The sequence below is a fragment of the Falco peregrinus genome, chromosome 2, assembly GCF_023634155.1.
Source record: "Falco peregrinus isolate bFalPer1 chromosome 2, bFalPer1.pri, whole genome shotgun sequence".
NCBI lineage: Eukaryota > Metazoa > Chordata > Aves > Falconiformes > Falconidae > Falco > Falco peregrinus.
Window position 1 is genome coordinate 55,505,571 of NC_073722.1, and position 26,805 is coordinate 55,532,375.

The 26,805-nt window shown below is 40.2% G+C and overlaps 1 protein-coding gene across 4 annotated transcripts in view; it reads right to left on the bottom strand.

Moving 5' to 3' along the window:
* The window catches only part of ATP8A1 (ATPase phospholipid transporting 8A1), a 117,310-nt gene extending 91,478 nt beyond the window's left edge, over positions 1 to 25,832 (bottom strand). For 2 of the 4 annotated variants that reach the window (XM_055794539.1, XM_055794537.1), the window contains exons 1-7: positions 25,607 to 25,832; positions 14,951 to 15,065; positions 12,983 to 13,082; positions 10,304 to 10,402; positions 6,206 to 6,251; positions 4,179 to 4,219; positions 3,196 to 3,269 (exon numbers count right to left, since the gene is read on the bottom strand). In XM_055794539.1, the coding sequence (XP_055650514.1) occupies positions 3,196 to 3,269; positions 4,179 to 4,219; positions 6,206 to 6,251; positions 10,304 to 10,402; positions 12,983 to 13,082; positions 14,951 to 15,065; positions 25,607 to 25,655 (524 nt within the window). In that variant the 5' untranslated portion in view covers positions 25,656 to 25,832. Of the gene's footprint in view, positions 1 to 516; positions 591 to 3,195; positions 3,270 to 4,178; positions 4,220 to 6,205; positions 6,252 to 10,303; positions 10,403 to 12,982; positions 13,083 to 14,950; positions 15,066 to 25,606 lie in introns of those variants that run through there. The other 2 variants (XM_055794538.1, XM_055794540.1) reach the window with 2 other exon arrangements.
* Between the last annotated feature and the right edge of the window lie 973 nt (positions 25,833 to 26,805).

Below are 26,805 nucleotides of genomic sequence, written 5' to 3' on the forward strand. Positions count from 1 at the left end.
CAGCATAAAGCTTACGTGTCTAAGAAACATGCATTTTGTCACAATACACAAGAACAGCGCTGCTTTTGCCACTGCATGCAGCAGAGACTGTGCAACATCCAAGTTTGTGCAGAGGGTCCTCTACCAGTCCTACCAACATGAAACTATATTCTTTGCTGAAAACAGTGGGTTGGTATAAACATGTATCTTCTTCTTAATTTGCTCTAAGGAATTAAACACATATTTATACTGGAGTTTTACTGTGTGTTTATATAATGACAACTTGTCTGATAAAATTTCACGAGGATAGTGTAAAAACAAAGAGGACAAAGAAATTTTCATTTCTTGGAGTGTTATCATGTATTTACACTTTTATGATCTGTACTTTTATCAAAGGAACCCCTTCTAATTTACATGTGTGGGTTTTGTTGAAGAAAGGTGAACAGCAAAGCAAAGACTGTCAGCATAGCAGTGTTCTTCATATTTGGTATACGAGGACCCACATACACGTATCCTGTGCAACTAGTTTATTCTAACCTTGATGACAGACTGATGAGATCAGCTGGGAGATGTTCCCCATTGGTCACTTTCACTACTTCCCCTACTGCCACCTACACATCCCAGTTTGAAAATGATTAGAACAGAAAAATAAGTGACAGGAAAAAAAAAACCAACAAACCAAAACAAATGGACAAAGACAAAAAGACAGAGTTTGAAATTATTATACAAACAATACATGTTAATTAAAATGTCTGATGGCAATTTTTTCAAAATCTATTTTAATCAGGTCAGAAAGAAAAGAGCTAGGTTATTTTCATTCTTACTCAAGTGGATCGTTTTACTTTAAGGCACCAATTTTAAGCTGCAGAATACGTTGACGTTGTACAGGAAAAATAAAAAGCTGTTAACACTTATTTCTCAACTGACAAAGTTTCTAGCCACTCTGTACACGAATTACAAAAATAAAAGCCCAACAAAAGATTTTCCACCAATCTTTCTGAAAAGTCAGGTGACAAGAACCTTTTCCTATGTAGACATGCTGAAAATATTTTGTATTTTGTTTCAGCTCTAAATTTCTATATACACTGAACTAGGAAGAACCAAATGGAATTAAATCTCAGATGTTTGTGTCCTTCTCACTGCAAGAGATTATAGTTTCCAAAAATAATGAAGATCCTCTTTTTCTCCAGAAACTGCAACTGCTGGTAAAAAGAACCAAATATTGTTAGTGTGAATTAAAACCAGGCCCACAGGCTCACATTGCTATTGAAAACTAAAATGTTAACTGGGCATCAATGAACATCTGGAAAGCAAAAATCAACGAGACTGTCTTCCTGGAGAATGCAAGATACATGGAGATGAGAGGTAGAGAAGGGAACGCACTTGCTAGTATGCAGGCAGAATTAGAAGTAATGCAGTAACACCAGGTTCTCTCCTGTTAGGAGGGATGCAACAGGACACTAGTAATACAGTTAAGAGGGAAGTTTTATCTGGAAGAAATGCCTGGACTGGGGCCAGAAAAGCAATCGTGATTCAAGAAGTCCCCTTTGCAAATTGAACCCTAGATGAAAACTTGACAGGAAAATTCAAGGTGAGTAATGGTCGTAGTTGGGACAGTGTGTTCTGACAAGGGCTGTAAAGTGAGGCTAAACAAAGAGGTAACGACAGTTCCACTGAGTCCAGTAGCAGCTCACTATTATTTCAATTTATCAACATGTGATGTAGGATACCTACAGGGGGCACAAGGCTCAGAAAGAAGGCTTTGCAGGCTGTTGGTATTTTTGCGTGGAAACTACAACTGGAGAACACTGTGATGCAAGAATCCTCTAAATCCACAAGGGCAAAACAGTAACGACATCTAGGCAAAGACTCAAATTAGGAGCCTACTCAGGAAGATTATAAAGAAGCTGCTCTGAGAGGATGCAATCTGTTTTGCCTACACAACACTAGGGTTAGTGTGACAGAAGCTATTATCATGCCAATAGAACAAGCGTTCTTGTTGCATGATGTATTGCCTATGAAGATCTTGGTGGAGAAACACCAATAAAATTTATAAATGCTTCTAAAAGTGCAGAAGTAAAAGGTTTATAGAGGACATTCAATACAAAAAACAGCTAAGATACAACAAACATTAGCACTAAAGACAGACTGTGGGGAAAATTTACAGTATTATCTGGCAACTACTTTACACGATAATAATTTAGTAGAAGTGTTTCAGAAACTGCTACACTTAATTTTAAGATATAATGGAAGATGGAATAAACAATGTACTAGTCTATACCACTGTCTGTCACAGAAATGCCTAAGATCCTAATCTTATTAATTGTATGTTTGAGTGGATTAATTGATTTCAGTGGGATCACAGAGGTTTTATACCTAATCTATAATCATACACCTAACAATGAAGTTTCCACTTGTGCCAGAAAAAAAAAATTGCATTGTGAACATACATTAATAAATCAAAATAAAATTAATCATATTTAAATAATCTTCATTTTAAAAATTCTTATAATACGTTGTCTATTGACCTGATCAAATAGATGTTGAAAAATGTGCATCTTCCACATGATGTGGATTTCTTAAATAAAACTGTCCAAGGAAATGATGATAAACAACCTCTGATTGTTCACATAAAAAAAGTCACTGCATTATATGCTATAAATTAACTCTTGCTTTCAGTGCCAAAATTATTCATATTTATTAGAGAATGAAGTGAATGTTCAGCTTATAAAGACAGTGCTAATTTGATGGTTCACATCTTATGTTCACTTTTTTTTCCTGATTCAACCATCAGACTGGCAACTATATCCATTAAAAACCATTTCTGTTCCCTGTAATATACCCAGTTCAATTTATTTATAGGATGCAATTCATTAGGTACATATCAAAAAACCAACCTGGTTAAATATGGCAGTTCAGGTCAAATTTTTAGACATAGAATCAGCCTTTTTTTGTATTGTATCCAACAACAAAATAACATACCAAGTTTTTCTTAGGATTAAATTGAACACCAGTGTAATTTTAAAACTAACTGCCACAGTTTAAAGAAACACTGCCTTAAATGATAAATGCCTGAATGAACGAAAGACCACACTTCGGAACAGCAGCATTTTTGTTTATTCCTTATTTCCTTGGAGCAATCACAAATAAATAAATAAATAAATGCAGGGTAGAGAAACCAGCCTCTACACTATAAGCATCAGTGGGCATCTCTACCTTGATGAGAGCAGTACAGTGTCAGCAGGTATATACTCTTTGCCTTTTATTATAACTACATCTCCAACATCTACCTGAAAGAAAACTGGGAATCGGTTAATGGTCTCAGACAAAATATGTTATCCCTTTGTTTTAAGCACAGTAAATATTTACCTGCTGAATTTACTAGAAAGACAGTTAGAAACTCACACACTTAGAGAAGCCTACAGGTATTAGGTGCTAAAAGGTCACTGGAATTCTTTGGAAATCTGAATAGGCCTAATCCTGACCTTCTCTAATGCAGTTCTTTACTTTTGCTAGTTATTGTAAAATACTTTATTGGACGACTGAAACTGAGTTAAAAAAGAAATTAATCTCCCCTAAGATCACAGTTCTGTTGCATCGTGCTATATACCTTATTCTTGCTTCTCCAAAGGTATAAACCAATTTCATCCGAACCTTGCCTCCAAATTACTGTGGGTCAAATTTTGTTCAGGCTTTCAGGTATGGAAACCAGTAAAACTACGGGATTAGGTAAAACAGCGTAACACTTAGTTCTTGAAAGTTACCTTTAACAGTCCCTTCCTAATTGATACTGCATAACAACCTTTAAAGTTCTCGTGGTTTAAGCCAAAGAGGTTCAGGAAATATATAAAGTCAGTTTCCAGAAAGAAGTCTCTGCCTTGGCACAGCAAATAATACTTAGGAACTGTATAGTTTTGCCATATACGAATACTCCCAAGTCAATCATATTATTAAAGTTATTTTTCACTGAATTTAAAGACTACCATTTAATGTCAGTTTTGCTTGACTCATGCCATCAAAACTGACTTGACTTAAAAGTAGATTTTAAGAGACAAGTATTAACAAACAAAAAATAAAATATAAAAGATTATACATTTCCCACCATACCAGATAATTCTTTACAATTACAATTATTTGGAGAAATAAAGCAAATATTAAATCTGCATTATGCTCTAAAAGTCACCAATATAAACACACACCTTTTCCCAGTGGACAATCTCCCATGCACCATTTCGTAGTACTGGCAAAAAAAAAAAAAAAACAACAAGAAAAAGAGTTTTCCAGTTGTACAATCTAACTGCAGTATATAGGTATGTGTTAGATTCCTTAGGAAAAGCCATACAGACACAGCACATTTACACAATATTTTACAGCATGCTTGTTTCTATGAATTCAGGTCAAGCACTTCAATTATACAGCACATACTCTGTGTAACAGGTTTTGTACTACAGAATCTTATTACAAAGCCAATCAGAACATTTTACAGAGTTTGAGAACCAATTAAATCTGATATAGATTGTATAACAATGTGGTACCTTCTAAAATAAATTAGTAATTGAAATAAAAGGTTCCAAAATAAAAAAGATTAAATTGGAGGTGTGTGCGTGTGAATTCAGTAATTTTTTCTCACTTCAAATACTGATGAGGTTCATACAGAAAAAAGATTCATAAAAAGTCACCAGCAAGTTTGTGATTCAGCTGTTCTTATTGACATAACTGCAATGATCCCAAGGTTCTCTCATATCTCCATTAACACACTGGAAATCCCCAAAATTCAGCCTGTGCCATTTAGCATGAGATTTAGTATAGATTTTCTCCATCAGTAGCAATTAATATTGCAAGCATGCACCGCTACTCTAGTATTAAGTATTGCTACTAAGATACAAAAAACATGCCTTGTTGGCCAGTTAATTGCCAAGATTAAGTGTTTTCACTTAATTCAAGTGTTCTCAGGGGATAATAAAGGTGACTTTTCTTCATTAGCATCAGTTACCAAACTACTGAAGATTGACATGCAGAAATAAAATTAAATTAAAAGAAATAGTTTGCTGTGTCTCAATACTTAGCTCCATGAGATTGTTCTCTTTCACTATGTCTCCCAGCTTTCAAACCATCAGGATGCTTATCTGAAGTACCTGATTGGGATCCCACTCTTATGCAAGCATGTGCTGATTTCAAAAAAGTGCATCAAATTGTGGGAACACATACGGCCTTTACATCTAAGTCTTCCTTGGGGTTCTGTCCAGACTGATCCCTCTTCTCATACATCTCAGTGATTTCTGCGAGTCATTATTTAACCTGCTTAATAATTCTTTAGGAAGAGAGAAATTCTCTTACCCTTCCTTCCTCCACATTTATTAGTGCTGACATGCCAGGGCAATGCTAAACGGAGCAGTCTGCCCTTCAGACAGCAAGCAAGATATTTTAATGACTGTCTCACGAATCAGATGATCATTACACAGAATTTATTTTGACAAACCATTTCCCTTCACTGGGATAACTACAGATCCAGAGTGAGGACTGGTTGTCATACTGTCCTAAGGAACCCAAGACATTTGATAACTGTGTCACCAAGTACCTAATTCCATCCCCTTGCATTAGCAATACTGTTTGTAGGGCCACTGTATCAACCAGATGAAAGAACTGATGAGAACTGAAAATACATCTTGCAGCAATCCAGATACGTAAGTTTCACAAACTGCTACAGCAGAGTAACTACCAGTGGAGTTCTGCAGGTCTGAAATGTAAATGTAAATAAACTGCCAGGGGCTTCTTAAGAAGTGCTGGCTGCAGAAGCATTTGCAGTGCTGAAATACATCCTAAGGCTGTTTCACATGCAGCCAAGCTGACCTGACACAGCATTACCCCTGCAAAGGGAAGGTCCTGTTCTGCCCTTGTCCCACGCAAAGGCTCGTGTCCTCACTCCTGCCTCTGGTGTTTGTTGGGCCCTCTGATACGCCAGTTTAACCCACTAAATGGAAGGTCAGCTTTTCTTTCTGGATTTGTTTCCTGATGGTTTAGCTGGTTAAAACCAGCTCACAGATGACAACTCAAGACTCGTGAAAACATGCTGAGACACCTGAAATTCCAAATTTTGAGGTAATCTGCATAAGCAATTTCCCACTCAATTACCTGTCAACACTTCAGTTACATTACTACTATTGGCAAAGAATTCAAAAAACAATCCCCCCAAACCCACAATTAATAGGCTTAAAAAATTTCTCACCTTGAGTTTGTTTCTTGTTCACCGCATTATCAGCTTTATGCCTTTTCTAAATTAAAAATGCACAGTGGTTAAAGACTTCTGTTGACATGATAAATCTTTCACACTTATGATAACGCACACATGTATTACCCCCTCACACTCTTCAATTCAATGAACTGATTTAAAAAAACATTTTAAACAGGACTATGGATTACTCACATAGTTACGATCACCAGCAAAGTCACACCCAGTTCCAGGCTAATCATGTAGTACTACAAAGTCATCTCACGTGGCCGACTGCAATTTAAAGAAGTTCCTTATATAAGGAAGCAGGGTATCTGTGTACCGTAACTTTGTCTTTCCTGGAACTGGGTGATGATGCTACTAGAGCAAAGATCATGGAACTTTTCCTCATAAAAGTGTCTCATACAGATCTGAAGTCAAGCAACGACTGTACAAACATACTACTTCACTTCCACACAAGTGCCTGTAGACTTCAGCAACAGTAACGAAGACAAACAGAGAAACAAAATTCATCACCCCCTACCCTCCACCCTGAACAGGCCATGATGTCCCTCAATTCTAATATAGCTGTGAGAAACCTTTCGACAGAAATATTTTGATGCAGCTACGAGCCACCAGCATTTTCAAGGTACAATCAAACTCAGCTACAAAAGGCTTAGGAGACTACTGTTTAAACACAGTATTTAAGAGTAATCAATTCAGTTCTTCCTGAACAAGAACATGACTTGGAAAATTAACTTAAATAGAACTAACTGTTTCAGGTAAGCTTTTTGAATAAGGCTACAGAATTCATGCCTTTGTAATACAAAGAAAATCAGAAGCAATCTTGTAAATTGAAAGAAAAAAATAAGTCAAGCTATGTAAGAGATTATTTATTAAAAGGCCACCTGATTACTTTGCAAAGACTTAGTTATTATTTTTTACTAGATTTTCACAGATTATCAGCAAATTCTCCTTTCAAAAAGATGGCTTATTTTACAGTTAGATATCCTTTGATCAGTGGGAAGGTATAATACCTTGACCAAAGCAAGTGTTTATTTGCACACAGGGAGAATTTCCTCCAGCTCGAAAAGTAACAGTTCAATGTCAGTTGCTTTCTGAGATATTATGGGTGAAAATCATTGGGAACAGCTGATAATCTAGTCTGCATGTCACAAATTTTGCTAGCACTTTTGAAGCATATATGGAAAACACATGGTGCTCATGCACAATGTCTTATGCTAACATCTTCTGCTTGGGATTTCATTCCAGAAAAAGAAGCATTTGGTTCTTGAGCTAAAGTATTATTCTGGCAAGTATATTTATTGATATCCATATATAAGGTTCCCATTCAAAAGTGAATTAATCTTGTTTCGATATTAGATGAAGAATAACCATTCCTGGAGATCTTATATATGCCACTGTGTAAAGAAACTAAGACATAATGAGAATTTAAGTTTAAGTGAAAGCACACTGAATATTTTACTATGTAGCAAGTGGTCAGCTTTCCCAGGAAAAAAGGTACCGTTGTCAGTCAGCCAAATATTCCTGCATGATATAACCAGCAGGCAACATTGAATTTCATACCTGTTCGACTACAAAGCAATTTGTTTTATTTGGACTATCGTCGGCTATGCAAGTGAGAAATGAATCAAGTTACCACCAGCTATATATATAAACACACGCAGAGCCTTCAAATTAGCACCTATATCAGCTCCTTCATCTCAATTTAGTTTCAAGTAAGTACAGCAGGAATTAACTACATGCTGAGGCAATAAACTTAACAGAAAGAAAAATCATATCTGAATTGCCTTCAGGTATCTCTGTAATATTTGGTAATAAGGATATTACTGTTTTAGCCGATACATGCAAAAAACATGAGACCTGTTCCCTGTCTTACCCCCTGCCCCCAAACTGTGCACTTCAAGTTGCAAAGAGCAAATGGTAGGAACAAATGACACAAAAGAAAGGCAAGTGGATGAGATAATTTTAAAAAGGACACTTTGTACAGTAGCAGCAGCCTCAGTTTTATATCTGCCTAGACACCGACAGATGGTGTTAAGTCTGTAAGCATTAACAGCAGAATGGTTAAAAATATCTGAAAGAACGTGAATTGATTTTATGGCTCTTTTTAAAAGAGATTTTGTTTATGTACAGGGAAAGCAACAAAGACATTTAAGGAGAAGCTGAGTATCGGGCAGCAAATACTAGAAATGCAAAATAAAACAAAAACATTGAACGGAAACATCATCGCCTCTTGCAGGACCACTCTGTGGCCCTCGAGCTTCATACAACCCAGAGCGCCAATATATCTCGCCAACCATCCACTCACAGAGGTAACTGAGGAGACGGCTGAGTTGACTGTATCAGCAAGAAAGGCAGCACATCACCAGTCACCCTCCATTTCAGAGCTTCTTTGCAGCTCATCACTCTTCCTCTTGATCATTTGTGCAGTTTCTGGTCACAGACAGTAATTCTGCTCAAACACAACAAATCTGATGCTCCCAGGAAGCATACTATTTGTGTGAAGGGAAAGACTATACTACCTACAATCCTTGCCAAAAAGCAGAAGAACAGCCCACAATATAAAAAAATGGGAACACTACTCCTCTAGCAGACAAGGCACTCTGCCACATTATGATGTATCTAACTTCTTGTTCTCCACACAGCATATCTGCAGAACTAGAACAGAATAAGAACAGATGAAGAAATTCTTGGCATCTAGAGTGATGTGGGTAAATCATCAAGACTAATTCCTTAGATACAAAAGACATTGACTCAAAGACTCAACTATGCCATGCAAATTAGAGAGATGGGATCTACCATACGCTTTCAGTGAGGAGCAGGCAGGGAGGTACCCAGAAAACCCCAGTATCTTTCGTAGGAAGTGTAACAGAGCCTAGAATTCCCTTCCCTACCCATAAAATATAAGAAGTCAGAATGGACACTTCCACCATAACAATATCCCAGCTCTTTTAAAGTTTTCATTCAACGCAAGAAGGAAGAAAGCATAATAACCACTATCACAAACACTGACTGGAGAGCACCAAGGAAAGCCTGGCATAGGTGGGAGCACCTGCCCAAGGACAGATATTCCATGTCTGTTCCTGGCCATCACATGTCAGCATATCACACTTAGCACCAAGAGATGAAAGACTAATAGTAAATCACGCTGGGCTCGAACAATGGGAAAAACTGCAAAAGGCCTATTCCCCTTGCTGTCTACAAAACCATGCAAAATCACAACAGTGAAACCAAGGACTTTATGAATGCGACTTTAGAAATAAAAGAGATTCACCAGATATGTGGACCTGGATTTTACAACTGGAGAAAATCCATTTTTAAAACTTTAAAAATGGCACATCAATGACCTGCACTCATTCATCTGAAATTTATTAAACAAAATAAATTACTATTCTAAACATACTAAAAGTGTCACATTATAATTCCAGTAGAGAGTTAAAAGACATTTTTTAGAAAGGTTCAGGAATTACTTGGGTGTTAAACAAAAATCCATCCAGTTTCAGGTATGGAGGTATTTTATAAAATGTTAGTCTAGTATATAATTCACAGATTGAGCTTAAATCTATCTCACAAGTATAATTAGTCGGAGTGAAGGACTCTGCTCCTGCTCATGAAGGAAGAAAAAAAATATTTTAACCAAATACATATTTATAGGTTATTCGGTTTTGAAATAGATTCCACTTGAGATGAATTCAATAGCTTCCAAAGTCTTCTTTTAGAGAAGCGCTTATCTGAGAAAATTGATAATATTCTGGACCTGACTGGGTTCTGTGGACTCTTTAGCTCCAGTTTACACTTTAAAAATATGCTTGTACTTCACTACTGAGAACTAGTACAATCTATATAATTGTACTATTTTTCTATGCTAGAAACAATCTATATAATAAATGTAACAGACACTGTTTTGCCATATTATTGTCACTTGTATATAAACAAACTTCAAATCGTAACATCATATTCTAAAGATTTAATCTTCTGAAAGCATCCAGAAGGCAAGAATGGTTCAGTACCGAATTCTTCAACAATTTTTTTGTAATATAATTTATGAAAAATTTGAAAGCTATTTACAAAATATTGCTATAGAATACTTACAATATCTTCTATTATCTCCTTCACTGCAGCTACAGCTAAAATAAATAAGAGAGGGACCAATGTTGTGTAACGGCCTGTTGGTGATACATCTGGTATTTGCTATTAAAAAACAAAAAGAGAGAAAAAATTTGTTTGCATTGCTGGTTGGAAACATATTTTTAATACAAGAAGCAGTACTTTCTGTGCAAAAACAGACAAGGCAACTGGATTCACTATTAAACACGGTGCTGATTATTTCCAAGAGAAGGTTATTGTCTTCAGTTCAAAAGCAGCTGATACAATAAAACATCTGCATTTTAAACAGCATAGTATTCAGTGGCATTACTTTCAGAGGTTTTAGTGTTTGGAGAATATTCACCTTCCTTTTCTGTGTTTCTGTTTACATTAAAATACAATTAATTTTTTTGAGTTTAGACTTTTGTTAGAGTGGACACAAGTCCAAGGTATTTTTACTTCCTTACAGTTTTAACATCTAAGAGATATTTTGTATTACACTAGTTATTATTTGACAAATTTCAAATAGCTGTCTTCTGCCAGACTATTTCAAGAAACCCATTTTTGCTAAGCAGGTATGGGCCCAGATGATGCAAGCAAATGTGTATGTGAAGTAAATGCTGAGAAGATGCACCTACTTATGTGATATATGTGGATAGTTATCCATAATTATCTTTATATTGACTAGAGTTCTTAATGGCAACATTGATTGGTGAGAGGATTGCTGCCTTAACAGACTTAAAACAGGCAATGCGGCACATATGACTACAATGAGATCTCTGCAAGAAGAGAGTACACTAATAAGTGGTGCCTCAATGTGGTTAGAAGACATCCTCAATTTACCATAAGATGTTTTGAAAAACAGCCAATGTTAGTTATGAATTCTACAAATTTCTTTTTGCTACCATCATATTGTGCTTCTGGAAGAAAACAGGATGATATGTACATATGCTATGTTTCTTGGAGTAAGACCTATATAGATCTATTTTCCATGTTACTCTAGACCACATTTTTCAAGCAATTAAATGGAAACCAGGCAAAAAGTTACTGTTGGGCAAGCACCTATGTGTTGGCTACAAAGGAAAGGGATCTACCACTTCAGCTACTCCTACCCTTTCATTCCTCCCTATGCATATGCCCAAACTCCCCCATTCCAATTACGTATTATTTTCCAGGTAAAATATGAAAGCAAAAGGGGCACCGCCCTGTTCCCTGGTTCCATTACCCCGTATTTCTTACTCCTGCCAGTACAGTCTCATTGATAGCCTGATAGGAGATGGTGGGCTTGTAAGTCCTAACCTTTCACCTCCTCACCTTCCAACTCCTCACCTTCCAACTCCTCACTGTGCACACACCTGCCAGCCTGCCATGAGTCATGCTAAGCCTCAAACAGCTTCTGAAGCCTCATACTCTGTGCTACTAGCTTGACGTACACAGTGGGACAAGAAAAGCTGCTGGACCACTGGATTAGCTTGAGATGCCAGATGGGGTCAAAAGGATGTTTATTTACAAGCCACATGTTTGCAGGCAGACAACCTAATGAAATCCTGAACTTCAGAATTCTTTTTTACCCTCTAGAAAACAGTGTAAGCTACCTGTGCAGATGTATCCTAAGAATATGTTCCAAGCACTTATAGCAGAAGCGAAGAAACCTGAGTAAACACAGAGGAATCAACTCTCACTTGCTGAAACATCTGAAGTGAGGGAGGAAAAGCTACACATGGCAGTATATGTGCCAGTATTTTAGTAATTTTTGTTTGGTATGTCAATTCCTAACACAATGACTTCCACAACAGACACATCAACACCTTCTAAAAATGCACTAGAAATTATGCAGAAAATGTGTTTTTATCAAATATGATTGGAATACAGAACTAGTCAATGGTAATTATCACCGCACCTGTCCACAGTTCAATGTTCATTCACCATCAGCTGCTGCATTCATAGAATAGTATAAAGAAAACCTAGAATCTGTTTTATAAACTTGAACTACTGCAAAATTAAAATATTCTGATATATCTGCAAAACATTATGTACTTCTTAAAAAAAGCCTCAGTAAGCTGGGTCAGGGATAGCCCTTTACAAACATACTGAATAAAGCTACAGTGGTGGTATAGAAAAGATTGTTCTTTCTTCTTAACCAGCACAGTTAATCATCTGGGATATGGGAAATAGCTGCTATAGTACTGGACTCCACTGCTTTTTCTTCATCCAGGCTCAACTTCAATTCTAATCAGCTTCACTCTAAGCGTAAGTAATCACTTCTCCTCAACTGCAATTCCTGCGCCTCATAACAGACTACAGGACTAAAGTTTATGAAGTTCAGCTTTTTAAGCAGTACTACTCATTACAAGAAATGCCAACTGCACATAACATTTTCTGTGTAAGCCAGATATTTTAAAATTCAATTCCTCTGTCACAACAGCCTTTTTCACCTGTCAATATTTCAGCAATACTTAACCTCTTTTACACAAAAATGTTTGTGTGTATTTTGTTATCTCCAATGAGTAAAAAACCCACAAAACCAAACATTTATTAAAGGCACACCTACACAACACAGCTATTCTGAAGGCTAACTAGCTTGGAAAGAATGGTACAGCCACCTCAGTATCTCTGCAGAACACTTGTCTGTGGTATAAATACTGTCCTAAGTTTCAAACATGAGCATCTTATTGTTGATCTTACCTGGAGTAATGCAATAAAAAGAAAAAATGCATTAGCAGCTCTTCTGAACTGGGAATAAAGGAACCTTGGCAGGAATGTGATTATGTTGTACTTTGCAGTGCTGAGAAAGAGAGAAAAAAACATGCGCTATTATTACAGTGCAAAAAATTCTTCAAATGTATTATCTCCCTCTCGAGTTACACAAGCTTTCAAATAGGACGTTTTGTGATTTCTGTGCTAGCAAACAGATTTCTTTTAGCTAAAAGAGAAACCAAAAGACTTGTACAGAGACTGTTCTGCACAGGCGTCCATGCACCAGCTAACCCAGGGAGCACCTGCCACCCCATAGGGACTGTCACCAGCTTCCATGGTGAGGCAAGACTTTCCCTCATCACCTCTGCCTGCTCTGTGGGAAGCACTCAAGTTCTGCTGCTGCTCAATTACAGGTGATGAGGAGAAGAAAAAAATAAAGCAAAGGTAGCAGGCAAGCAGTTACACCACTGCTGTTGAGGAAGCAGGTTGAAGCCCCAGGCCTGCAGCTCTCAGGCCCAGTCAAGTACCCTACCCTGCAAGCTACAGCCTACACTGGGCAGGTAACGCTGCACAACGGCTCCAGTTAGGACAAAGGTCTTGGAGAAAGAGGTATGACATTGTGCATAATGAGGAGGGTGCTAAATCAGGACTTGAGGAGCTGTGGAGCTTCTGCGCTGCATGTGAGTTTGCACGATTCAATGCAAAAAAACCTAACAGGATCAACTGAATAGAAATGGTGCATTTAAGTAATAATTAAAATTATGAAAATCTATTAAAAGGTAAAAACCTACACCCCTTCACTAAATTGAAAGTTTACTTTTTTATTTTTAACTGATAAATACTGGATATTAAGTGTAGTTTTGCTAGGCGGGAGGAACAGGACAGAGTTTATCCTAGCATAATAATCACTGCTAAGCCATCATCACAAAATGTTTGACTTCCCACCTCTCTGTCAGCCTTCTGTTTGTTTAAGAACAGAAGGCTACTATATAAGGTTCTAAAACAATAACGGTGAAAATAATCATGCCAGAAACTTACAAGCAAAAGTCTTGTAAGAGTATTTTAACCCCCTTTTAAAGTTAGTAAGATTTGACTGTTTTATGCAGAGTCAAAGTAATATAAAGAGGGAATGAACGTATCCTGGGAAAAACTCAACATTGTCAAGAAAACAAAGCAAAAGACAGAAAAGACAAGTTGCATACACAAAGAAAAAGCATTATAAAGTTTCTCAGGTTCATGGAAAAACCTCACCACATTATTCTCCATGCCTGTAAAATTTCTGCATATTATCAAAGGTAACTTCAAAAAACACACCTACTTGGGACAGAGGTATCTTTGCCTTCATTTACTTTGAATTTTAACAACAGAACTGAGGATGTTACCAGATGATCTAAACATACATTACTTCTGGGTATTTAGTGTCTGACTTAAAATTCAATAAAAACAACCAACCAACCACAACATGAATCATCAGCAGAATCCTAAAGACTGAACTTAAAATTCAAAACTAGTTTCATAAGCAACCACAGCATCTTTGTAACTGGCTAAATGAAAAAGACAAAGAGTTTCCAAAGCACAAACTATGCCATGCTCAAGTAAAGTACATCTGCATTGACATCCAGCTACCAGAAATAAATTAAAAGATGAACTGAACTTAAACTGAACTGAAAGATGAAGAAGAAATCCATATTCTAGGGACATGCTGATAGTGCAGCAGTAAAGCATCCGTACCTTCTCCACCCTGTTCTTAAAAATTCAGAAGGTCAGGTTTGTAATTGAAGCAGCTCTGCTGCTCTCCTCATTTCACTTCATTCCCCCCTCCAGAGTCCAAGACTGTAATTAGTGGTCAGAGGAAATTACAGTAGTGGAATAAACAGAATCTTTTCTTCATTTTTGCTATGGAACATGCAATGTTCTGAAATTAAATGTGTACTAACAAAAACCACTCGTTAATACCTGACATGATTATTGCAGAATTTAGTTAGCTGAGGCTGATTGATGAATATAGTTCTCAGTTCCTCTTGATCAGCTAGAGAAGTTTTCTCTGAAACATCATCTGTCTTCTCATACCCTGTAAAAACACACCATGATTTTCCATATAAACAGAAATATATATATACACACACATACACAAGATTCAAGGCATCTCATGACAAAATAATACATCTATTGTGAATATTAACTCAATACCTTCACACTTCTCACAAGTAATGATCTTTTAAAAAACATAAAAAATTAAAAAAGTATATAGTCAAGATGTTTTGTAAAACTATGATAATGAATAATAAATGTAAAATCTACTGAATTCATGAGTACATTTAAATAGCTTGCGCAACTTCATAGCAATATGAAATTTTTTTTTTGTTGGTTTTTTTTTTGTCAACTGATGCACTTGAACCCAGAAGTGAGCGTTTTAGGGGTGGGGTGGGCAGGAAAAGATGGGGGGAGACAGGGAGAACTCAAACCCAAAAAAGGTCAGTCTCATCCATCTCTCCCAGCTGAGTGATCTCGAGTTAAAAACTGCAGAATTTCAGAAATTAATTCCAGCAGTGAGATAAATATTTTAAAAGGAAGACACCAAGAGAAAAATATTAACACTAACACAAGAAAAAGGCAAGAAGTTCAGGAATATACCAGTAATACCAGAAATTCTAAGCAACATGTAATGAAAAATATAATTATCTGGTAAATAAGCATTAAAACCTCAGAATATCTCTATATTGTTGTCATGGTTTAACCCCAGCCAGCAACTACTCAGCCACTCACATGCCCTCCCCCTCCTGCACGGTGGGATGGGGAGAACTGCAAAAAGGTTAAACATGTGGGTAGAGATAAGAACAGTGTAATAATTGAAATAAAGTAAAAATAAATAAATACTAGTAAAAATAATAATTGTAACAAAAAGCAGAGGGAGAGAGAAATAAAACCCAAGAAAACAAAACAAACCAAAAACACCACAAAGTGATGCACAATACAATTGCTCATCACTCACTGACCGTCCAATATACACATAACACACTTTCCCCTTTGTGCTTCTTTTAAACTGGTGTTACACACACACAGCCCAGTGGTATTGAAAAAATTTAACCATTAATCTCAGCGGTAGAAAAACATTTCACCAAGATGATGCCTGAGCAATGAAATTAAATATAAAAAGCATGTGTCTAGTACAGCTTTCTTAAATGAAATTGACTAATTCTATTTATTTGCATAAATCACCTGTTCCGATAAATATTGATAGAAAATTAGTTGCCACAATTGAATCTAAGCAAACACAGAAAACTAATAATGTAAACTACCCTACAGTGCCATCGATTATATTCTTCCAGTCCTCCAGAACAGCCCCCACCCCTGACCATCATTACTTTGCAATGATAACTGAGAGCGGCCTAACTAACAAGAGACCTGCCATTTCCCTCTACACTCATGAATGCACTTGATCAGATCCCATGGACTCATGTATTCCCAGTTTAAGCGTTCCTTAACCTTCTCCTCCTCCACCAAGTTGTTCTTCTTTCAGATTTTCCAGTTGATATCAGGAACCTGTGGTTCCTGAGGGCTGATTTTACCAGTAGAGACCAAAGCGGAGAAGATACAACATACTGCATGTTTTTCTGCATCCTTAGCCTCTAGGTTCCCTGCTCCATTCAGCAGGCAGGCTCACATTTTCCACTGTCATCTTCTTCCTGCTCTTACATCTGAAGGAGAACAAGAAGGACTTCTACAAGCCCCTCACCAGATTAAACCCCGAGCAGGGTCTGGCTTTGCTAGCTTACCCCATCTCTCTATGCTCCTTTCCAGTCACCTGTCCCTGTTTTCACCTCTTCCATGTTCCCTTTTTATACTTACTTGAGTTTTGTGAGGGGCTCCTTGCTAATTCATGCCAATTCATGATTTCTTGGTCATTGTGATGGACCAGTCTTGAGCTGGAAGGATGTGATCCTTGGAAGCCAAGGCTACTTAAGCATTCATTGGTTAATGGGACACCATTCCTTCAGCTGCTACAAGTTTTCTGCATGACACTAGCCAGATTATTCCCAGAAGTGGCACCAGTATATTCTTCATTTTATGTGTGCTTAACTTGAAATGGTATTGTTAGACTTACTGACACTCCCAGCAACTGCCTCCACGAGTCAGTGAAAACTGAGCTTTGTAATAATTCTTCTATATACTATGAGGAATCTTGTACCAACCTGCATCACACCTTTCATCTGTAAAAGGGGATACTAATGTATTCTTCTCTCTCAAGAATTTTCACTAATGTTTTTTCAAACACTCCTACGTTGATGACCAACAGGCCTAAGCAGTCTATTCAGGATAGAACTTGCAGAGTAAACACAGGTATGGCATAAATCAATCACCAAAGAGTTTTAAAATTATAACAATAATCTATGTGTGTATAGCTGCTTCTTAAATAAGCACCGCTCATTCTGTATACCAAATCAGAAAGATACATAGAAAAAAAATGTTAGAATGCAACTGAATACATCAGAATGTATATGCATGTCAAAGATAGTTTTCAGGCACAGCCTTAATTTAAAAGCTTGTTTCTAGCATGTTCTATACATCCCCACAAACAGGTTATGCAAAACGCAAGTCATCCTCCAGTCCACTGGCCCACTACATAGCCTCTTACTCATTATATCCAGAACGTACATTTCAGACACCACCTTGCAAGGACAAGTCTCCACACATTGTGCAAAGACTCAGTGGAAACTTGTAATATCATGCCATTTGCCATTCAGAATTCACAGATTCTATTTCAGTGGGGGAAATCCCCAGTACTACATTCAACCACTACAATTTCTCTGTTTCTTTCCTTCCAAGTCCCCCAATGGAAGGCACATATATAACACACTTCTATTCAAACTTCAGTATGTGTCTCAAGAAGACCCTTCAGAGGAAGGGCAGCCAGCCTAACAGAGTGGGCCCACCTGAACAGGTGCCCACACAATACTCCCTGACTCAAGGAACCACACAGGTGTATGTGGCAGACTAAGCAGGCAATTTCCTATTCCTTGTCATAACCCCTCCTTGGAGTGACAACCATCATACAACTGGCTACAAACAACCTCCAGCACACAATTCCATAAGCATACATACCTATAACACAACTGGATACAGCTACATCTTTAAGAAAACTAGGTTTTCAGCCAAACTGCAGGTGCACATCCAGTCACATGTTTTTACCTGACTGAGCCCTAATCCATCACATGGTGAGCTCACCTTCATTCTGGGTATAGGACACTTAAAAGTCTAGTTGCTTGATGAAGGAGCAAACACGAAATACAGCTCCTGTGACAGCACTTGGGTGGAAAATTTGGAAACTATTGTGCCAACAGTACCAACCTAGCCTGACTAAGTTCAGGAAATAAGGAAAGAGTTTACATGTTTGTGGAATGTACTACTTCAATTTTAAAGCATTCGTTTAAAAACTTATGCCAGTATAAGCCTGACAATGATAGAGTTAAAGCAAGTGTTAGCAGGCATTAAACACTGTATATTACCTGTTTGTTAAACAAACTGCCAAACTATAGACATTTATTTTCATATATCAGTATTACAGCATTTATTTGTTCTCCTTTAATCAAAATGACAGCCAAAAGGTGCTGAGGAGCTTCATAAACATTCACTACCTCACCTCCTACTACCTTGAATTAACTTTGTTTTTCCCCCCAATTTTCACTTAAAAAGCAATCTCAGGAGTTAAGTTCTGAGCCTCACACATAGCCCTTTATACTCTGTAGCTTCAGTAAAACCAGCTCTCCTACACTAGGTGCATTATACTACCCTGAAAGCTTTAAAGGTTACACATGTCCCATCACCTCCCTGCCTAAACTTTGTAATAGATTCACTAGAGTACACAGACCTAACTGACACACAAAGCTCAGTATCTGGGAGATAGTTTTTCTTCCCTGTTTGTGTATTTGTCTGTATGTGTATACACATACACAAAAATATCTAAAAACTTATGCATTACATCTCAAACCTTTTAAGGACTACGTTTCTATGAAATTTTAAAAACCCAAACTATAAGCTAGAGCTTAACTGCTGACTAACCTAAGATAAAGTCTCACACATCGGTGCAGCACGCCTACATAAAGTTCAGGACTTTGCAACAAAGAAACTACCAAGTGCTATATTCTTCCTCCAGAAGTGAGGATGCATTAGCATCAAACCAATTTGTATAAACTCAGCCTGTTAATCAAATAAGCAGAAGCTGCCCTGTTATAAAAATATTGTCTACAACTAACTGCAGGAACAAATAAAAACATGCCCATATTTAACAACAGAAGGGAAATATTACCAGATCATCTCTTGGAGAAAGTAGTTATATTTTTGATAAAAGTGTGTTTGAAAGGATGCATTTAACACACAGCAAGAATGAAAGAGTTGGTTGCCCTTCAGTAACTCAGTAGAAGGTGCCAAGACAACAGAAGAGCGCTGACCCAAACATTTGGAAAGCTGACACACAAAAAGATACAAAAACCTGACATATAGAAACCAGACAGGAAGAACAAAAATTCCAGAACACATGCAGAGACAACAGAAAAGCATTAGTTGTTAGAAAATTCTTATTATGAAACATCAGTGTGAAGTATAAAAGTAAGAACTTCAGATGAAACAATCACTCTAATCTCTTAAAAAAAAAAAAAAAGTGTAGTTACTGCTGTGTTACAGGTGTTAAACTGGTGTCCACCTAACTCGTCTTTTGTTTGTTCATTACACTAAGCTATCAGAAAAGCATTGTTCCAGGGCTTAAAATTAAAAGTAGCATCACCCTTTTTGGCCTAAAGGCCACAACAAGTTCTGAAATACCTCTCAGTAATAATTTTGAAGTCTTATATCTAGCAAGAATAAACCAGCAACTACCACATTTCAGACAGGAACTGTGATGCTGTACTAGTAAGACCTGCCATTCAGGACGAAGAACGAATATATTCCAAGACTCTTCTTACTCTGCTGTGGCTTGCAACATTGCTGATATTTAACCAGAGTTGAGCTGAACATTTATCCACAGTTGAATTATCAAACAGATCCTAAGACATACGTTCTTACATGCCCACACTGACAGAAAAGCATTTGACTTGAAAATCAGCACTTTAAAAAGAATAGGAAATGCCAACACATCGTACTACTCTCACAACTTATTACGAACAAATGGCAAGTTTCAAAACTAATTTCTCTTAATATTCAGAATCACACTTTCTGATAATATCATTTGATTATTGTTATGTCAATACAGGGCCAAACCCCATAAAAATATGTACTTCAATATCAAAGGAATGAAACTGTTGCCCTAATCAAAAAGTTAATTTACAAAGCTGTTGCATAAACTAGAAAAACTGTATATAACATTTTGTTCTACACTCTGAATGTTATTTGCTGGCAGAACAACGAATTTGGAAATTGTTGATGGATAACCACAATGCACCACAAATTTCATTCAAAGTCACTCAATAAATAACCAAGGTTTTGGTTCAGGATTTCCTACAATCTGTTCAAAATTAAAGAATGGAAGTAAATTATACACAAGAGTAGGAAAAAGCAAGAAAAAAATGGGAGACAGAATTGCTATCAGCTCTGAGAATATGGAGACTGGGTAGTTACTTCCCAGAGTACAAGCTGTAACTGAAAAAAAACAAGTCATGGCAAAATGTTTGGTTTTGCACAGAATACATGTTTTCAGTTTTGCCAACAAAAATAACATCAACAACAAAGCTCAAATAAACATGTAACCAATGAAACAAACAAAAAGGCCCCCAAATAACCACCCTGAGCTTTCTCCAACAAGAGAACACATTAAAGACCGTATTTTGTTTCCAAAATATCTTTGGAAGAACCAACTCTGTTCCAACACACAATATTTCTAGGGACTCTTCCTAAACCAGTTTGGATTGAAACGTTTCTGAATTAGTAAAACAACAACAATAAATTCTAAAGAGTAAACGCTGTCCAAATATTTTCCATAGATCCAATTTTTCCTTTGGGTAGGGTAGTTTAACAGTTTAGTCTCGTTTTCATTACAAGAAATGGACAAATACAGATAGACTGCAATATGGAAAGAAAGGGAGGGAAAAAAAAAAATCACCAGAAGGACTTCAGTGCACTTCCCTTAATCATTAAAAATATCTTCTTTATTTTCAAAGCACAGCATTCAAAAGCTTTGAAAGTTGGTGCTGTAGCCAAGAACCTCTTACATGAATAAGTGTTGTGGCTTAACCTGACAGGCAGCTGAACACCACACAGCCATTCACTCACTGCCCACAGTGGGAAGAGATTCAGAAAAAAAGTAAAACTTGTGCGTTGAAATAAAGACAGCTTAATAGGACAGAAAGGAAGGGAAAACAGTAATAATGATAAAAGAATATACAAAACAAGTGATGCACAATGCAATCGCTAACTACCCGCTGACCGATGCCCTGCCAGTCCCCAAGCAGTGATTGATGGCCCCCAGCCAACTCCCCCCAGTTTTATTGTTCAGCACAACGTTACATGATATGGAATATCCCTCTGGGTAATTTAGGTCTGCTTCCCTGGCTGTGTCCCCTCCCAGCTTTTTGTGCAACCCCAGCCTACTTGGCTAGCAGGGTAGTATGAGAAGCTGAAGAGTCCTTGACTTTGTGTAAGCACTGCTCAGCAACAACTAAAACATCAGTGTGCTATCAACATTATTCTCATCCACAGCACTACAAGCAGCTACCAGCAATAAAATTAACTCTTCCTAGCTGAAACCAGAACAGTAAGTCTGCTTGCTCACACTCCTAAAGAAAGCAGCAGTTTGAAGAGGGTATCATTAAGAAAACGATGTTAGGATCAGGAATTTGTCATAACACTGTGATAGATCTTCAATGACAGAACAGCCAGTAGGAACCTGATCCATCAGTCTGTCCTTCTGAGGCGTCAGAGCACAGAAGGGAATGGGAATGACCTACTTGAATAGGCTGGTACCGCTGAGATGGCCAAGCCTGTGCTAGAACTAGACCAGTCTTTTTCCCCATTGTGAGTCACTAGGATCTAACATAAGTCTACAAAACAGACTTGGCAGAAAGACAGGCACAAGTGACTATAATGAGCGCTACATCTAGTAAAATGCTATATAGTCCTGTAGTCCATGAGCAGAAACACCTAAGGATATAAAAACAGATGGTCTGCTGAAGACTATTACAGAATTTTGAAACACTCTCTCTTGGAAGTCATCTCATCATGCAGAAGGTTCAGCTTCACCTAGTTCTCATACAGGCACTTACCTCTACTAATAAGAAGAACTAGTTATTACCTACTGTTTTGGTAGGCAGTATCATGGTACCTCAAAACTCTGCCCATTCTCAACAATCCAATATAATTCACTGAACTCCATGAACACATGGATGAAATGCATTAATGCTGCAGAGAACCCTGATAAGATCTGCCAACTACAAATCCACTCTCCCAGAGTCTCTCAAAAGAAATAAAATGCTTCAAATTACTCCATTTCATATTATTTAATAGATGCATATATTAACTGTGCAGCTATATATAGCTAAAAAACCCCACGGTTAATTACTGTATTTAATAAAGCTAGATGTAGGCTACACAAGAATTCCCCACGTGTTTTGCAACTGCAGAATAGATGACACCAATGCTGCTTCCACAACACCAAATGTCTGAAGCCCAGGTACAATTCTGAATAAAGGTTACTGCTGGCAAAAACACATGTAGTGATTTCCTAAGTTTGTTTAGGAGGGCCAGATCTTTCATGCCTTGAGCAAGATTTTATCGATACATGTACCACTTCAGAACTGTAGCATTTCCTAGGCTTATGGTGAACTGCAGGTGTTCTTTGCAACAGGAATCATAGGCACAAAATCTATTAAAAAAAAAAAGTTATAACCATGCCTGGTTATCTTTCATCAACCATGAAGAGCACAAGAACCTGCAGAGGTTTGGAAGAATGCCAGAAAACCAGTAGCTCCTTTTAAACCACATTATTTTCTCTATGCAGGTTACATACTGTCTTACAAGCACGCAAACACCTACAATTTTATTTTGTAATAATCTACAGACTGTAGTGTCAATTCTTCTGTGCAACTGTCGAACAATTCTTAAGAATGATACATGTGCGCATTGTTCTGACAGTTTGGACTTAGTTTATTTCATCCAAGCACAACAGCTGATTTTGTCTATTATTACATACTATCTCTTCATGTCAGAGAGCTCAGTTCTAAGATGATGTCAAGACAGTCCAGCCTGATAAGGTAGCTCATGATCCATGGAAAAAGGCCTCTGAAGCAGAAATTACTTGCTGCAGTCACAGGAGAAAAAAATGAGGTTTTAATCCCAGTGACACAATACAAAAATTCTCGAATAAGGGAAGTAGTATTAAGCTTGTCTATCAGATCCCCACAAGTCTTAGGATACTCTAAGGCAGGGGTCCTCAAACTACAGCCTGCGGGCCAGGTATGGCCCCCCAGGGTCCTCGATCCGGCCCCCGGTATTTACAGAGCCCCCCCGCCGGGGTTTGGGGGGGAACCAAGCAGCCGCAGATGGCTGCCTGCCACTTCATCTGTGCGCTGGGCCCCTGGTTAAAAAGTTTGAGGACCCCTGCCCTAAGGAACTGTCTCATTTTGTGACATGCTGTTTGTGACTACAGCATTACCACTGACTTTCAAAGAACACAGAGGGACCCTGCCAGTAACAACAACTTTGCACTGTAATTGTTATGAATGTTGTTGTGAATGAAGTGAGTATAAATAAATTGAACTGAAAATTATTAAAATTAACTACTAGGCATCATATTAAGATTAAGAAAACAGTAGCATTTTAAAATTATTTTTTAGTAATACTATAATATAGGATAATACAAGTCAATAACTCCACTGCTACGATGAAAAACTATCATGTAATTTTCTGAAAGTTAGGTTTCTTAAAATAAGTTTCATACCTATTTTCAGTCCTAAAGAAAGTATTTTTGAGAACCCTCTTAACCCTGTATTCAACTGTTCTATAGTCATCCAATCTTGAACACTATTCAAATAAGCTAGGCATTTGGGTCTTTTTCCCCCCCCCCTTTTACTGCATCTGCACATCTTAGATTGACATTTACCTTTAGGTAACATAACATTTGTTCATTTAAAAACAATTAAGGTTCCTGTACTTAGATAATTTTAAAGACAGCATCAATCTTCACGATTTACCTGTGCTAAGCTTGCAGTGAAAACTAACTGTCTGGAAAAAGAATAACCGGAAAGGAACTGAAGTTAAGCACTAAAAATCTGGACATTTAACTAGCCCCATTACACACACCTACTAATCACTGTGGGTATAGCAGCATGGCTGCCCTGGTTGTAAATGCATTTCAAAAGCGTCCCTGGAAGGATGTACCTTCTTCATTTATGCTTAGAAAGATGCATTCTTCTATTTCTTGGCCAGCTAACATTTCCTAGGTAGAGGCAGAGCCAGACCTCCTACAAACCTACTTTTGGGGGAAGAAAGCGTGTAACGAGGGAGAAACAGAAAAGAGCATCAAGGTAACAGCCTATTTCCAATCTATACTTCTTCCTGCTCTTCCTAGAACAAACAAATAAAATATGATTGGTTTGGAAGGAGGAAGAAAGAGAGGGAGAAAGTTTCCACCTCCCTATATGGCCAAACAAAGCCAAAAAAATTATGAACCAGATGTAATGGTTTCAGTGCGAAAACTTCCAGACAAAAGGATAAAACCTGCGTACCTGCCAGGGGAAGCATGCGTCATTTACAGTGCCGCTGGCAGCATTACCTGCGGCAGCTGGAAACCATAAGCTGTCCCAACAGACCGCTGCTTTGGTATCGCCGACTTCAGATTTTACTTTTGCATGCAATAAATACTCTATTAATACAATTGCACTGCAGCGACTCTTTTTACAAGGCAGCTCTTAACATGTTGTCATCTGCAGGCTGAGCAATCCTAAGCCGTAGCTAGGCACAAAGCATCAGCACGGTGTGATGCTCTCAGGCACATTCCCCGCGTGAGAAACGCGGATTTCTGACGACCCGCGTACACCGGCGGACCCCACGCAGCCGAGGTATGCCGACCCGCTCCCAGGGCGGGCACGCCGGGCCCTGAGCCGCCGCCTCCCCCCGCCCGCCGCTGGGGGCCGCGGGCCCTGCGCCCGGACACACCGGGCACAACACAACAGCGCCCGCCCCGGGAGGCGGCCTGGCTGCCGCGCAGCGCGCTGCCCGGGGATCCTCTGCTCGGGATCCGCTGCCCGGGGGCCCGCCGCCCCGGGGGCAACGCACGGCCACGCATACGAGACCCCCCGGAGAACACCGCCGCCGCCGGCGACGCTCACGCCCCAGCCGCTGGGGCCGATGCCCGGCCGCGGCGAGCACCCGCCGCCGCAGCCCCGCCGGGGGTCGCGGCGCCACCGGAGGCCGCGGTGAGCGGCGGCGCGGCGGCCGGCGTTGCAGCCGCCGGCGCGACACCGGCTCCCGCCGCCTCATCTCCCCGCCGCCACCGCCGCCCCCTCCCGGCCAGGCGGCGCAGACCCCGCCGCGGCTCCGCGCCGGAGGGTGCCGGAGCGCCGGCCGGGTCCCCCGTCCCCGTTCCCCGCTGCGGGCGGAGACGGGCGGGCGCCGGGTGGCACTTACCCTCTGCGCGGGAGCGGATCTCCGACACGGTCTTCTGCACCGCCGGCATCGCTGCCGGGCGGGCGGCCTCGGCGCGGCCGCCTGCGCGCCCTGCACCTGCCGCGCGCCGCAGCGAGGCCCGGGCCGAGGGCGGCGGGTGCCCGCAGCGGCCCCCCCGGCAGCCCCCCCGGCGGCAGCCCGAGGCGGCAAGATCGCGCCCCGGCTGCGCCTCCCTCCGCCCGCGGCGCCGCGCCGAACTGACAGCCGCGGCGCCAGCGCTCCGCGCTCGCCGGCCCCCTCCGGAACCTACCAACTCCGCCCCCCTCCCGCCCCGTCCCGCGCCCTCCCGCCGCCATCTCCCGCCCCCCCTCGGGCTCAGGCGTGCGGGGACGCTGCGCCTCAGCGGGCACCGGCACTGCGGGCCGTTTACGTGCCCCTTCTGCAGCGAGCGACGGCGTTCCGATGTGCCCCCCACCCCACGGGGAGAGAGGAATGGAACGCGCCGAGCTCAGGGCCGCTGCCCCGCTCTAAAGGCGGGCGGGGGGGAGCTCGCCCGGTGCCTCCGTTCGCAGCGGCCCGGGCGGGAGGCGGTCGGTGTGCGGGCGGCGGAGCTCAGCCTCGGCGGGGCGGGAAGTGGCGGGGCGCCGAGGGCGACGACCCTCGGGCGGTGCAGGCGTGTCGCGGCGGCGCGGCCCGGCGGCCTGGGCGGAGGCGGTCGGGGCGCCGAGGGCGGCAGGCCCGGCGGGGGAGCCTGCGGGGCTGGCCAGGGTCGGTTGGTGCCGAGGGCGCTCCTGGGCAGCCTCGGGAGGCGCGAATGGGGCGAAGGGCGCGGTGAGGGGCGGGAGGCGCCGATCCGGAGAGGGAATTTAAAACGTTGCTCTAAAGCCCTCGTTCAGGGGGGCGAGGGTTGGTGCTGCTCCTCTCAGTTTGACCGGCAGCTTTCAAGCTCTCGCCCAGCTTTTTATTTTTAACCTCGTAAGTCAGAGTGCCGCGGTTTGACAGCCCTGAGTCAGCGTGAATCCAGGCTCCCCGTCCGTGTGGGCTGGTGGGAAGGAGGTCCCAGCCGCAGGTGCCTCAGGCTGAAGCAACAGCGGCAATTTTGCTTCGAGACTGTTAACGTGACACTTGGGTGCCTGCAACAGGCTGAGCAATGTGTCTCTGGCATGTTGTACCTATGTCTCGGTAAAAACAGTCACAGTAAAAATGGGATGGAGAAGAAA